Source organism: Pediculus humanus, genomic scaffold, assembly GCF_000006295.1.
Source record: "Pediculus humanus corporis 1103172107470 genomic scaffold, whole genome shotgun sequence".
Lineage (NCBI taxonomy): Eukaryota > Metazoa > Arthropoda > Insecta > Psocodea > Pediculidae > Pediculus > Pediculus humanus.
In genome coordinates, this window is record NW_002987088.1 from 32,390 (window position 1) to 45,813 (window position 13,424).

Below are 13,424 nucleotides of genomic sequence, written 5' to 3' on the forward strand. Positions count from 1 at the left end.
TTATTATCATTATCATTATCATTATTATTTAAATAAAAGGCAAATTTGTACTAGAAATGACTTTTAATAAAAGTTGTTAATAAATATATATATATATATATATATATATATATATATATATATATATATATATATATATTCAAATGAGATCGTATGTTTTTGTTTTTGTTTTTTTTTTTTTCCTTTTTTTTTATTATTATTATTATTAAATAATTTTTTCTTTTATTCTTTCCTTTTTTCCTTTTTTTCCTTTTTTTTAAATTTTCAAACATAATTATTTCTTAACCGTTGATGATCATATACGACGTAAAACTTTCACACCCTGTCTGTCAGTAAGAGTAAAAGTTTCCCGTTAAATCCTCCCCTTTTTACACACATTTTCCAAAAAAAAAAAAACTTTTTCGTTATGACGTAACAAGATGGCCGTTCGTTTTAACATTTTTTTAAATTATATAGAAAGACGAGAGTGAACAAAAAAAAAAAAAAAAAAAAAAAAATTATTAAAAAATTATTAAAAATAATTTTTTTTTTTCATGATGATCTATTGATTTTCTAAATAAATTTCTTCCTTTATTTATTTAAAACTACTTATAAATAATTATTATTATTATCATTATTATTATTATTATTATTAAGCATTAAACTACAGTATAGAGAACAAAAAAAAAAAAATTGTAATCGTGTGAAAAAATAAAGGGTTAATTATTTATTTATTTATTAATTAAAAAAAAAAAAAAGGCGTTTGTAAATATACCCACACCCGAATGATTATTATTATTATCATTATTATTATTATTATTATTATTATTATTATTATTATTACGTACCGACAATTAATAAAAAAACTGATTAAAATTATAAAAAGAAAAGATTATGTTGAGGAGCCACCAGATAAAAATTTATTTATCCTAATAAAAAAAAATAAAAAAAAATAAAAATTGAAAATTGGCATTTGATGACGCGCGTGTGTGTGTGTGTGTGCGCGTGTGCGTTAAATGAATAATAATGTTTTGATTCGCTTGATTATAACAATATACATAACAACATTAATTAATTAATTTTTAAAAAAAGCAGAAGAAAATTCGTGCAGGGGTGCATTTTTATTCATCTATCGAGATAAATGTAACTTTTTATCATTATTATTATTATTATTATTATTATTATTAGTTTTCTCCCTTTATGAAAAATTAAAAACTGATTTTAAAAAAATATACAATATCTATTATAAATAAATGATTATTTATGTTTTATTTATTTCAAGATTATAAATGTGACTTATTAAATAATTTCCCTCCCCTTTCCCTCCCTACCCTTTACACCTTCACCTTTCCCCTTCCCACCCCCAAACCATAGAAAAATAAAATTTAAGAAAAAAAAAAAAACAAAAAAAATGATTTCTTTGTAATTATAATTGTAATTATTATTATGATTATTGACGAATGATTTTTATTTGTATATTTATGTATAATTAAAATAACGATTTATTAACAATAATAATAATAATAATGATGATGATGATGATGATGATGAAAAGATTGGATTTTACAAAGGGATTTCAATTGGAAAAATTATGACGAGAAGAAAAGAGAAGAGGAAAAATCTTCGGATTCGGGAAATTTTTATCGATCACGACCCATCTATTATTATTATTATTATTACTATTATTATTATTATTATCCTTAATCAATTTAAATCGTGAAATGGAAAATATGTTATTAAAAAAAAAAAAAAAAAAAAAGTACGTTATTATCTAAAAACGTGACTCTGATTTTTTTTTCTCCTTTTTTTTCTATTTCTTCTTCCATATTCCATGAAAATGAGAAAAAATGTTTTTAAAAAATGAAATTATTATTATTTTATTTATTTCCAATTCTTTTTAGAAAAAAAAAAGAAAACTTTTCGGGTTGAATTTAAGGAAATATATTTTCCTCAATTTTCCGTCGCCATTTTAATATTTTGACCGTTAAAAAAAACAAAATGGAAAAAAGAAAAAATAAACTAAATACGAAAACTGAAGCTAAATTAGAGAGAGAGAGAAAAATACCGCTAAGTTTTAACGTTTCCCCCCCCTCCCCTTATGCATTTAACCGACCGACATGATGAAATAATAATAATAATAATAAATTACCGAAAAAAAAAATTATACCTGGTCGTCTTAGTATATATATATACAAACTATAAAAAAAACAATATTTAAATGTTTACTGGTCCAACCGGCTTTGTAAAAAAAAAAAAAAAAACAAATAATAGAGATAATAATAATGACTACTACAACTACTACTACTACTACTACTACTACTACTACTACCGTCTTTCGCGATTTAAATATTACAAATCAAAAATAATATAAAGTAGCAAATTTTTTAAATTTTTTTGTTTATAAAAAAAAACCGGAAACACGTAAAATCGTTAAAACTCAAATTTCCCTTTTATATCTTTCTCTATGGATTTGATTGGATTCATATCCGTGATGAGCTTACGAGACGTTAAATAAACATAGGTAGAGGATAAATAAAGGGGAAACGACCTTTGAAAATAAAATAACCACATGAAATAATAATAATAATAATAATAATAATAAGAATTTTAACATAAAATTTTGGTTTGCGATACGTCAGTACCGTATTTAGTAAAAGGAAAGACACGAAACAATCGAAAACTTTTTTTTTTTTTTTTTTTTTTTATGTTTTCCTAAATCGGGGAGGATCAATTTATTTTGGAAATGGAAAAACCACAAAGACGACAATTCCGGTAATGTGTTAAGTTTCACAATTTAAATAATGAATGAATGAATGAATGAATGATTGATTGATCGATTGACTTCTCTCTCGATTGTTTTGAATTTGAAAATGACAACAACGTGCGTGCGTATTCACCACAATTACATTTCTATTTATTATTATTATTATTATTATTTATTTTTTCGCGTAGTCTGAAGATCGGGTCGAACCCTTTGATCTACATCTTAGAATTATTTATTTACGGTTTTTTTTTTTCTAGACTTTTCGACGGAATAAGGACAAAGTTCAGAACACATTATTTCAATGTCTCAGTCGGTTAATGAAACATTATGCAACCATTTTAAACAATGTAACGTAACGTAACGTATTTGCCATATAAACAACAACAAATATTATAACGATTGATAATAATGATAATGATCATTATGATTATGATTAGTATGATAATAATAATAATTTTAATCTGATTTTATTATACATCTTATGTAAATGTAAATGTTGTAAAAACGTATGAAAACAACACACATATATATATATATATACATACAAACTCTTATTCAAAATTTATTTATAAACATTAATTATTTAAATTCTTGTCAATTAATTAATTAATTAATTAATGATGATGAAGAAGTGGTGTAAGTAACGGTCGTCGTTTAAAAAAAAAAAAAAAAAAATTGCAATTTAAAAATTAAATTTCAAGTGCCAATAATTCAATTTGAATTTTTTTTTTTTTGTAGTCGTCGCGTAACCTTGAATTGAAAAAAAAAAAAAAAAACTTTTCTTTTTATAATGATAATGATTAATAATAATAATAATAAATAATAATAATAATAATAATAATAATAATGATGATAATAATAATAATAATAATAGTAAACCAACCAGATTAAAAAAAACGCGCTTTTTTTTGTTTTGTTTTGTTTTGTTTGGAGTGCGAAGAGAAGAGAGAAAAGAGAAAGAGAGAGAGAAAAAAAATATACAAAGTTCTAGAAAATTCGGTGTGTGTGTGTGTGTGTGTGCGTGTACAGAAATAAACTGATTCTTATTTTTCCATTTAAAAAAAATACCAATTTTTTTTTTTTTTTTAAAACATTACCAAGTCCCATAAGTTTTACCTTAACTCGAACACGCCCTCGCCTTTTTCTTCTGTGGTTCTCCTTCGGTCGTCGTGGCAGAAGAAGACAATGATGATGATGATGATGATGATGATTCCGATTTTTTTAAACTAGTCGATATCCTTTTCATTGTTTTTTGCTTTCTCATGAAATCTGTTCGGAGAAAAAAAAATACAAACAAAAAAAAAAAATTAATGTTATTCACTGATTTACTACGACAAACTACACTAATAATAATAATAATAATAATAATAATAATAATAATAATAATAATAATATCGGTAAACACATGCCAAATTTTTACAGGGTGTTCGATATTAATTTTTCGTTTCACCCTCGGATCCCCATCTGTTATTTTTAATTTTTTTTTTCCCCTTAAAATCGTCGGCACACGCCCACATTCTACCATTTTTTTTTTTTTTTTCTCCCAACAAAAGCTTTAATCAGTGCAGACACTTTTTTTTATTTTTTTCCAATTAATAAGTTAATGAATGCTTTTATTATTATTATTATTATTATTATTAAAACAATGAATAGTTTAGTTAAGGACCGAAACAACAAAAATTTATACAAAAAAAAAAAAAAAAAATCGAATGGGTTAAAAAAAAAACATTTTCGTACGTAACGTATCCGCCCATATCATCTACTCGCATTACCACCCGGTGTGATACGAAAGAGCTTCTTGTATTAACAGGTAATTACCATGGATTCTCACGTATTCCGTACCTTAAACAGAAGCCCCCCCCCTCCACTCCCGATTAATTCCTTGACACCGAATACGAACTAATCAATTAAAAATTATATGAAATTCAAGATCCTTTTGGAATATAAGACGATGAAAAAAAAAAAAAAATCTTTTCTTTTTTTTTTTTTTTTTTTCGAAAAACAAAACACAACACGATGAACTTAATTATTTAAACCGGATGTTTTAGGTGGCAGTTGTCTGTCTTCCGTTTGCTACAAGTCTCTCATTAAAAACAAAAAAAAATTGCACATGTTTGCCGCAAAAATATACAAAATAAAAAAACATTTTGTTTTGCAATGTTTTTGATCGAGATTTGTGATCATGCGAATAAAACGTGAACCTTAACTAAAAATTTTATCTTCGCTTTTTCTTTAGAGAATCAAAGGTTACTAATTTAATTTTTTTTTTATTTGCCACTAGTGTGGCCAATATTTACAAATTATTTATAAATATATATTTATTAAATTTATTTCATTCAAATTCATTATTTAAAATTATACCTACATGTACCTTTTTTTGATGATATCAATAATACTTATTAAGAGAGAGAGAGAGAGAGAGAGAGAGAGAGAGAGAGAGAGAGAGAGAGAGAGAGAGAGAGAAAACATTCGCTCACATAAAAATTATTATTATTACTATCAAATAAAAAAATTTTTCTTTTTTATTACGTAAACGTTTTTCTTTTTTCTTTCCAATCATTCATTTTTCGTAATGGACAAACGTAATAAACGTTTTATTATTTATCTATTTTTACATAATGATAATAATAATAATAATAATAATGTTTTTTACGACGAGGAAGTACGTGAACTTATAAAAAACTCAACGTGCGTTTCTAATTACCGTAACTGAAAAAAAAAAAAAATATTCAATACAATAAATTTTATCACGCACTTAATTATTATTATTATTATTTTTTTTTTCGTTAACCCCCAGTAAATATATTTAATTCCTTTCTTTTACGATTAATAAATAAAAAAACGTGCAATCATTAAAAAAAAAAAAAAAAAAAAGAAAATATGGCTGAGGTTTTTTCTTTCTCTTCAATGTAATTTTGATGGAATGAAAAAAAAAAAAGATTAAATAATAAATCTCGTATGTTAGATTTACTACACCAACCAGGTACACTTATGTAGGTACGTTTAAGACTTTAACGAATTCATATTTTAAACGTTTAAGGAACAAAGAATGATAATAATGACAGTATATAGACAAAGTTTTACGTTTATAATATCAATCAGGAATAAATTCTTCATCTTATCCTTATAGTTTTTGAAAAATAATAAATAAAATAATTGTCATTGTCGAGAGAGAGAGAGAGAGAGAGAGGTAAGAAGAACCAGGACATCCAAAGTGTTTCTTCATGACTTGGTCAAAGGCTGCGGGAGATAACACCAGTGGCTCACCTTGATACAAAGAGTTCGTTGAACCCCCCCAGAAGGAGCAATGCAAACTCATCTCGTTCTTTTAAAGATGCTTTACAACCAACTACAACAACCAGGTTTTTTATAATTTCCATAAGGAAATTATACTATCACATCCCATATTTATTTATAAGATTAATTAATTAATTATTATTTATACTTATTCAAATTATATAAGATTGAAAATTTAAAAAAAAAATAAAAAAATAAAAATTTCCAATAGAAAAAAAAAATTTTTTTTTTTTTCTTAAAAGAAAAAAAAAAAACCATGAAAGGTGAATTCGCACCTTTTTCGCGCCAAACGAAAACCTTTTTTTAAATAGCAAGGTTCTTTTATTCGAAAACATTCACACACACACACACGAACACAGGCACACATTCACAGGCACCTCCTAAGGGTTGCCATACAATAATAAACAACACACTATCTTATTTTTCAAATTTGATCACCTGCCTACCGTATCTCATTTCTTTCCTTATACCTTATAACCAACCCTGTCTCTCTTTCTTTTGACCTGCTAGTTTTTAAAATCTTTTTTCTTCTTCTTCTTCTTCTTTACATTTATTAAACATCTGGCCGTTTTTTTTTTTTTTTTTTTTCAAAAAAAAAAGCTACGAAGAAAAATTCCTTTTTCAATTTCTACCCCTGTTTAAAAAATTAAAATCAATTCCGCCAATGAGAGAGAGAATAAATTGTTTTCCTTTGTTCAATTTACTTTAACTATATAATAAATTTTGTGACCTGATTTTGATAGCCATCTAAATGAAGGACGTTTTGAAGGCCAGGCATAATAATAATAATGGTTCAAACATTTCTCGTGTTATTTTGTAAACAATACACAATAATAAACCACGTAATTATTTGTGAAAAGAAATAAACATTTTGCAAAATGTCAAACCCAAATTAATTTTTTTTATGGTGCCCAAAAAACAAAAACTCTACAACTCAACACTAAAGAGCATTCATTAAATTAAAGTATAAAATATTTATAAACGATTAAAAGAAAAGAAATAAAAAAATATAAAACGTTATTAATTAATAAAAAAAAAAAAAAACCACAAATTTTATGCCACACATTGTCATCAGCCATTTTTTTTTTTTTTTTTTTCTGAATGAGAATTTTACAATCATTATAATTGCAAAATAGCAAACCATTTTATGACCAGTTTAATTTCCCAAGAGAATTTTTTTTTTAAATTATAATTTTTAATTATTCAATTACAAAAACTAAATTTACAAAAATTAAATTACAAAATTAATAAAAATAATCGATTCGTGACATTTTATAATAAAAATGTCCCTTAATCACATTCGACAAAAAAAAAAAACTTCATTTTTAAATTAAAGTGTTCTTTTTCGATTATAAAAAAATTATTTTCCTATAATACAACATAAATAAAATTTGTTATTGTTGTCATTATTAAATTTTTTTTTTTGTGATGAACATGTTTAATAAATCACATGACTTTAATTTAAAATTTCTCTAAGTAAAGTTAAAAAATAACAAAACTTTTAAAATAAAACTAAAAGATTAAAAAAGGATATATAAAATTTTAAAAAAAATAATTTTATATGTCAAACTGTTGCATAATATCTCAACTTTTTTTACAATCATTTTTATGTAATAGCATTTATATTATTATTATTATTGAAGAGGAAAAAAAAAAAAAAAAAAAAAAAACAGAGGAATATTTCGAATTCATAGTAATGACATTGAAAATAAACCTATGTTCAATTACACTCATAATTAAAGCAAATTATGATGTTTTGCAGTACTAAATATTTTAAAAAAAAGGAATATATACTTCATTTTATGAAATGTAAAATAAGCCTAGTGAGAAATTTTAAGAATTCAAAATAAAAAAAAAAAAAGATTTGTTTAACATAAGCAAATATCAAGGGAAAATGTCTTCAACTTTTGCCATCGAATCTTATGTCAACATGTAAAAATTTTAATTAAACACAATTAAACTTTTAATTTATGCAACCTACAACTGGTTTAACTAAAATGACATTAACATAATAGAATAGAATAGAAACAAAAAATTTTTTTTTTTTTTTGACTTTTAAATGCAACATTAAAAGCATTGAGTTTAAAAGGTTTAATTTCGAATGCATAACGAGAATTGTAACAAATACTCACCAGTGATTACAGTTTGCTTATTGCACTTGGGAGTTTTTTTAGCCGAGGTAATCGATGAGCTTGAACATGGATTATTTTGAGTATCATCCAAATCGGAAGATTTTAGTACAGTGCAGTTGTCAGCAGCGTGCTGGCTTAAATATGGGAGTCTAGTAAGAGCATAAGCTTGAGGAACAGTTTCATTTTCTTTTAAAATTTTCCAATCGTAAACATTACCCTCGTTTGAAGGCATTGGTTTACCTGTTTTGAAATCAAAGTTCCATTTTTTCGACGCTTTTTCTCGATGCTTTTCCATTTCTTGCTGCACGTATAACTTACACTCATTGTGATCAATCGGACCGAATAAACATTTTTTTATTCTTTCAAGTGAATTGTTATCGCGTGGGGACCGTATTTCACTTTCGCTGAGATCTAAATGACCTCCGCCCCGCATAACTCTCCGCATTTCCGACATAATATATGGATTAAATACACGGGCAGACATACTGTTTAGGTATTTTCAAAATTTTTTAAATCCTTTAAATTTACTTTTATATATGTATATATATATAAATATATATTTTATTTCAAATATTAATAATAATATATAATAATGTTTACTTTATGAATATTATATATATAGAAAATTTTAAAAAGGCAAATGACAATCAAACGCCATTTATGTTACAAACCCCATTAACTTGCATAAAATGTGACCTTTATTTACCACAAAAAACTAAACCCGACAAAACGAATAACAAACACCTTTTACACTTTTTTCTATTAATGTTTCATATCCGATATATATTTAACAATTGATTATTAATAACTAAACACAATTATAATTCTTTAAATTTAAAAGAAAATAATTAAAAAAAAAAAAAGTTAAAAAAAAAAAAAAAATAACAAGCACATATATAAATATACAAAACAATCAACCTAAACAACGTCCGTAAATATACTCTACGGAACTGAAGCCAAGCTATTAAGCGTCGACTTCCCCTCCTTTTCTCCTGTTCTAAAGCCACGTCGGGGAAATTATATTCTAACTATATTTTCTGCTACGTAACGTTTTTTTTTTTTTTTTTTTTTTTTTTTTTTAAATAAAAAAAAAAAACATTTTACTTGAGCTAAGTATAATACGTTATTTATTTTTAAATTCCCTTCTTTTTTTCAACCATTAGTTTTTTTTTTTTTTTTTTTTTTTATAACCCATCGTAGATTATTTTTGAATTTTGATTTCTAGTACGAAAGCGTGGGTCGTATACACATCCTCTTGAAATTTTTTTATCTTTTGTTCTTCTAAAAAAAAAAAAAATTCGCTTTTTTTTTTTTAAAAAGTTTGGCATTAGTACAATATTTTAATTACAATTGAAAAAATTAAATTTAAAAAAAAATTATTTTTTAAATTCTGTTTAAATTTTTCCTCAGTGAGATATAACAAATTTTAATTTTTAAACATTCTAAATGTTATTTTACAATAAATAATGATTTTACAGTTGTTGAATTTATGAGTGATAAATGTGTTTAATAATCTTATTAATTTTATTTTAATTAATAATTAATAATAAAATTATTGTTGACATTTTTTTCAAATAAATAAATGATTCTTCAGTATTCTTCTTGTTTTTTTTTTTTTTAAATTCCTGTCGTTAAAAAAAAATTCATTTCGAATAAATGTAAGTTAAAAAAAAAAAAAGCAAAAATAATTTCAAATTGTTCAAAACAAAAAAAGGATAATTAAAATATTAAAAACAATTCAAAAAGATAAAAAATAATTGGTAAATTTAATTGTTGTGAAAACATTAACAAAAAAAAAAAAATTAAAAATTTAAATTATTATCTTTTTTTACAAATTATTTATACACAATAAAATTAATAATAATAACTCAAACAAAAAAAAATTTTATTTATTTAAAAATATCATTTTAGTTTTTTTTTTTTTATATTAAAAATTTTTATATACTATTCATGTACAAAAAAATTATTTATAAAACATTTTAATTATTATTATTAATAAAAATTTTTTTCACTTCGTTTTTATTTTAAAAAATAAAATTTTTCATATCACAGATTCATTATTATTATTATTATTTATATTATTACTACTTATTATATTAATTATATTAAAAAAAAAAAAGCACTTTAATAATTTTTTTTTTTACCAACCTACCCCGATTAATTATGTTACAATTAAAAAAAAAAAAAAAAAATTCAATCTCGATGATAAAAAAATTATTTAAATATTTTCACTCGAAAGGAGTTTCAAACCTTTTTTTTAATTTCAATTTCAATTTCAATTTTTTTTTTTAAAGGCATAATAATAATAATAATAATAATAATAATAATAATAATATTTAAATTGAATTTGAAAAAAAAAAAAAAAAAAAAAAATTTCCGGATTATGAAAATCCCTTCCCATCCCGAATTAAAAATATATAAAATTAAATAATTAAAAAAATATTGATAATAAATAAATTTTAATAAAAATTAAAATAATATTTATACGCTTATAAAAATATTTGCGCTAATAATAATAATAATAATAATAATAATAATAATAATAATAATTTATATATAAATTACAAATAAATGTTATTTTTTTTTTAAAAAATAAAAATTTTATTTTTCAAGCTACTTAAACTAAATTTGAATTTTTTTTATAATTACATACTGGTAATAAAAAATGATGAGATTCTATTTGTTTTTAATTGTAAACTACAAATTGTATCCGATATAAAATTATTTTAACTTGGAAAAAAAAGAAAATTCAAGTGAAATTTGTCAAGGCGTATAGACATTGTTCCTGAGCAAGGGCTCCCAATTCCTTTAACCATTCATCTAATAAAACTGCATTGAGAACGGCTCTTCTTACGTCATCCTCCTCACTTTTCGTTTCCTTATTAATAGTTTTTACGTACCTAAATCCGCTTCCGGGCCCGTCTATTTCCAATACCTTTTCTACAACTATTGGAGAGGGTTGCATGGCGCGCCTGAGAACCGAAGATATTGCCGAAGAAAAACTTCTTCTTTTGGCATCACCTGGGGGGGGGGAAAAAGAAAAGAAAATTTTAAACATGAATAACAATATTTTTTTTTTTTCCTAATGTAAAAAAAAGGTTCACAAATTTACTTCGATTAAAACCGTATAAAAAAGGCCTCTTTGACAAGGGAGCTTCGACAGCAGTTTTCCTCATGTTTGCCAACTTTTCCTCCCTTTGAAGTAAATACATGCGAGCTTCTTGAACGAGTTTCTCTATTTCTCCTGATCTATTCAACATGGTATCTAATTTTTGCTTCACTGAAGCTAAAACCTGAAAAAAAAAAACAAAAACAAAACGTTAAAGAGTTATAAATACCTTAAATTAATTATACCTAAACACTTTTAAATCATACCTGAAAAAGTGATTTAATGCTTGGCTGGAAGACTAGAGAATGATTTAGAAGTAACGAAGATAATAAAGGTTGGGGATAAGCAGCCAACCTTGAAATTATTGCTGACAACCTCAAATTCACGTACAAACTATGAAAAGGCATTTTTTCTAACGATTTAAAAAGCGTATCCAAAAACGGACCTGAATGATTCACACATAATAAGTAATATTAAAATTTTTTTTTTTTTTAAAAGTGCATAAAAATAGGTTTATACCTGAAAATGAAGAAAACTCACCAATATCAGATGTAATGCTCGCTTCTAAAAATGAATTCGATCTGGTCATTTTCTCATTATTGTTGGCCGATTTTCCAAATTCGTCTTTTTTCTCATCTTCGGGAGAAGTGTCGAGTGATTCTTTTGCCGGAAAACTATTGTATCCACTTTCTCCGATGGATTGCATGCTGTCCCCATTTTTATTATTATCACAGTTTTCATTTTTAATTGCACTATTTTTCCGCATGTTCGAACTTAATACTATCGTCGTTTTGGGATCTTCCCCGTCGTAGGGTTGAGACCAATTTTCACAGTTTTTTGCACAGGATTCAATTTTCGATTTGGCATCGCATAAATAAGCGTGATAGTTTCCATAGAGGGATTCTTCTGGACGGAGTCCGTATGCGTAAGACTGCGGTTGAGACGAAACCGGTAAACGAGTTCGAGAAGGCACTGAAAATGTTTTCATCACTGAGCAACAAATGGGAGAAAGTGAAAGGAATTTTAATGCACTTGAAGCATAAGGCTCGATTTCGCGAAGGCGGCGCCTTTGCGAAATCATCACGTGATTGCACGGCGCTAAATGCTTTAAAATTAATTCCACCATGACATCTTCCGAATCTAAATTAATAAGTGTTTCTAATAAAGACAACGTCACGACACACAACTGAAAATAAATATTAAAAAAATTAACAGAGATAAAATATGGCAATATGGAGTCGGACAATTTTACGGTTTAATAAAATAAAAAAAAAAATTTGAATTTGTACTTACTCTCGTTGGTGAGTGTATCCTAACAATGAGCGTATTTAAAATTCTTTGTCCATCGTAACAATCTTGCATTAAAAATTTTATCAAAGTTTGCAGGAGACCCGGATTGGTTGCATTTCGAATAAACAATTCATAGTAAGCAGTGGCCGCAACTAATTCTTCAACCGTGCTCTAAAATATTTTACAAATAATTTATACAACAATAGTTATATTCGTATAAAACATAATTTATCATATTGACATTATTTGTCTTTAACTTCATTTTTATTTTGATGGAATTATAATTAGCTGCTATTATTTGGTATTACATTAGAGTAAAACTAAAAGAAACAAAAAAAAAATCATCAAAATTAAAAAAAAAACATTTGGTACATGTATATTGTGAGTCCTGGAAAGAACACATTAACGAATAAAGCAAAAATATCCTTTTTTTTTTAAAAATTTAGTAAAAGTTATTTTAATTTATTATTCCCGGTTATTTGTTCATCATGCAAAACAAATTACAAAAAAAAAAAAAAAACCAAAAACATTATTTGAATATTCCATCAAAAAAAATTTTTTTTTTTTTTTTTGAACATTATGAAATTATTATGAAGAACACAATGATATATTTAAAAAACAAAAAAAAAAAAAAATAATTATAATAATAATAAAAATTTATATATACTGACCGTTTCCAGTGATGGAAAGGCTGAATGATGAATGCCGAGATTGTAGGATTCCTTTTTTATATTTTTTTTTTTTTTTATTAAAAACCAAAAAAAATTAAATAGCTTGTTAAAAAAAATGTAATTACTGACCTAAATTTTAAGTTTTTTTTTTTTTTTTTTTTTTTGTTAGGGATTGGGAAAAG

The 13,424-nt window shown here is 24.5% G+C and overlaps 2 protein-coding genes across 2 annotated transcripts in view; both read right to left on the minus strand.

Annotated features, from left to right (window-relative positions):
- Positions 1 to 8,003: 8,003 nt before the first annotated feature.
- Phum_PHUM122380 (Cyclin-dependent kinase inhibitor, putative) lies at positions 8,004 to 8,617 on the minus strand (the record flags this gene model as incomplete). The annotated part of the gene is made up of 2 exons (XM_002424189.1): positions 8,004 to 8,032; positions 8,173 to 8,617. 2 exons carry the CDS (start codon positions 8,615 to 8,617, stop codon positions 8,004 to 8,006), a joined length of 474 nt encoding a protein of 157 aa, XP_002424234.1.
- Positions 8,618 to 10,921: 2,304 nt separating this feature from the next.
- Positions 10,922 to 13,424, minus strand: part of Phum_PHUM122390 (uncharacterized protein) — a gene marked incomplete at both ends in the record, with an annotated part of 4,587 nt that continues 2,084 nt past the window's right edge. Inside the window, 5 exons of the mRNA XM_002424190.1 lie at positions 10,922 to 11,193; positions 11,285 to 11,465; positions 11,548 to 11,726; positions 11,822 to 12,467; positions 12,575 to 12,740. Coding sequence (XP_002424235.1) covers positions 10,922 to 11,193; positions 11,285 to 11,465; positions 11,548 to 11,726; positions 11,822 to 12,467; positions 12,575 to 12,740 — 1,444 coding nt within the window. The remainder of the gene's footprint in view (positions 11,194 to 11,284; positions 11,466 to 11,547; positions 11,727 to 11,821; positions 12,468 to 12,574; positions 12,741 to 13,424) is intronic.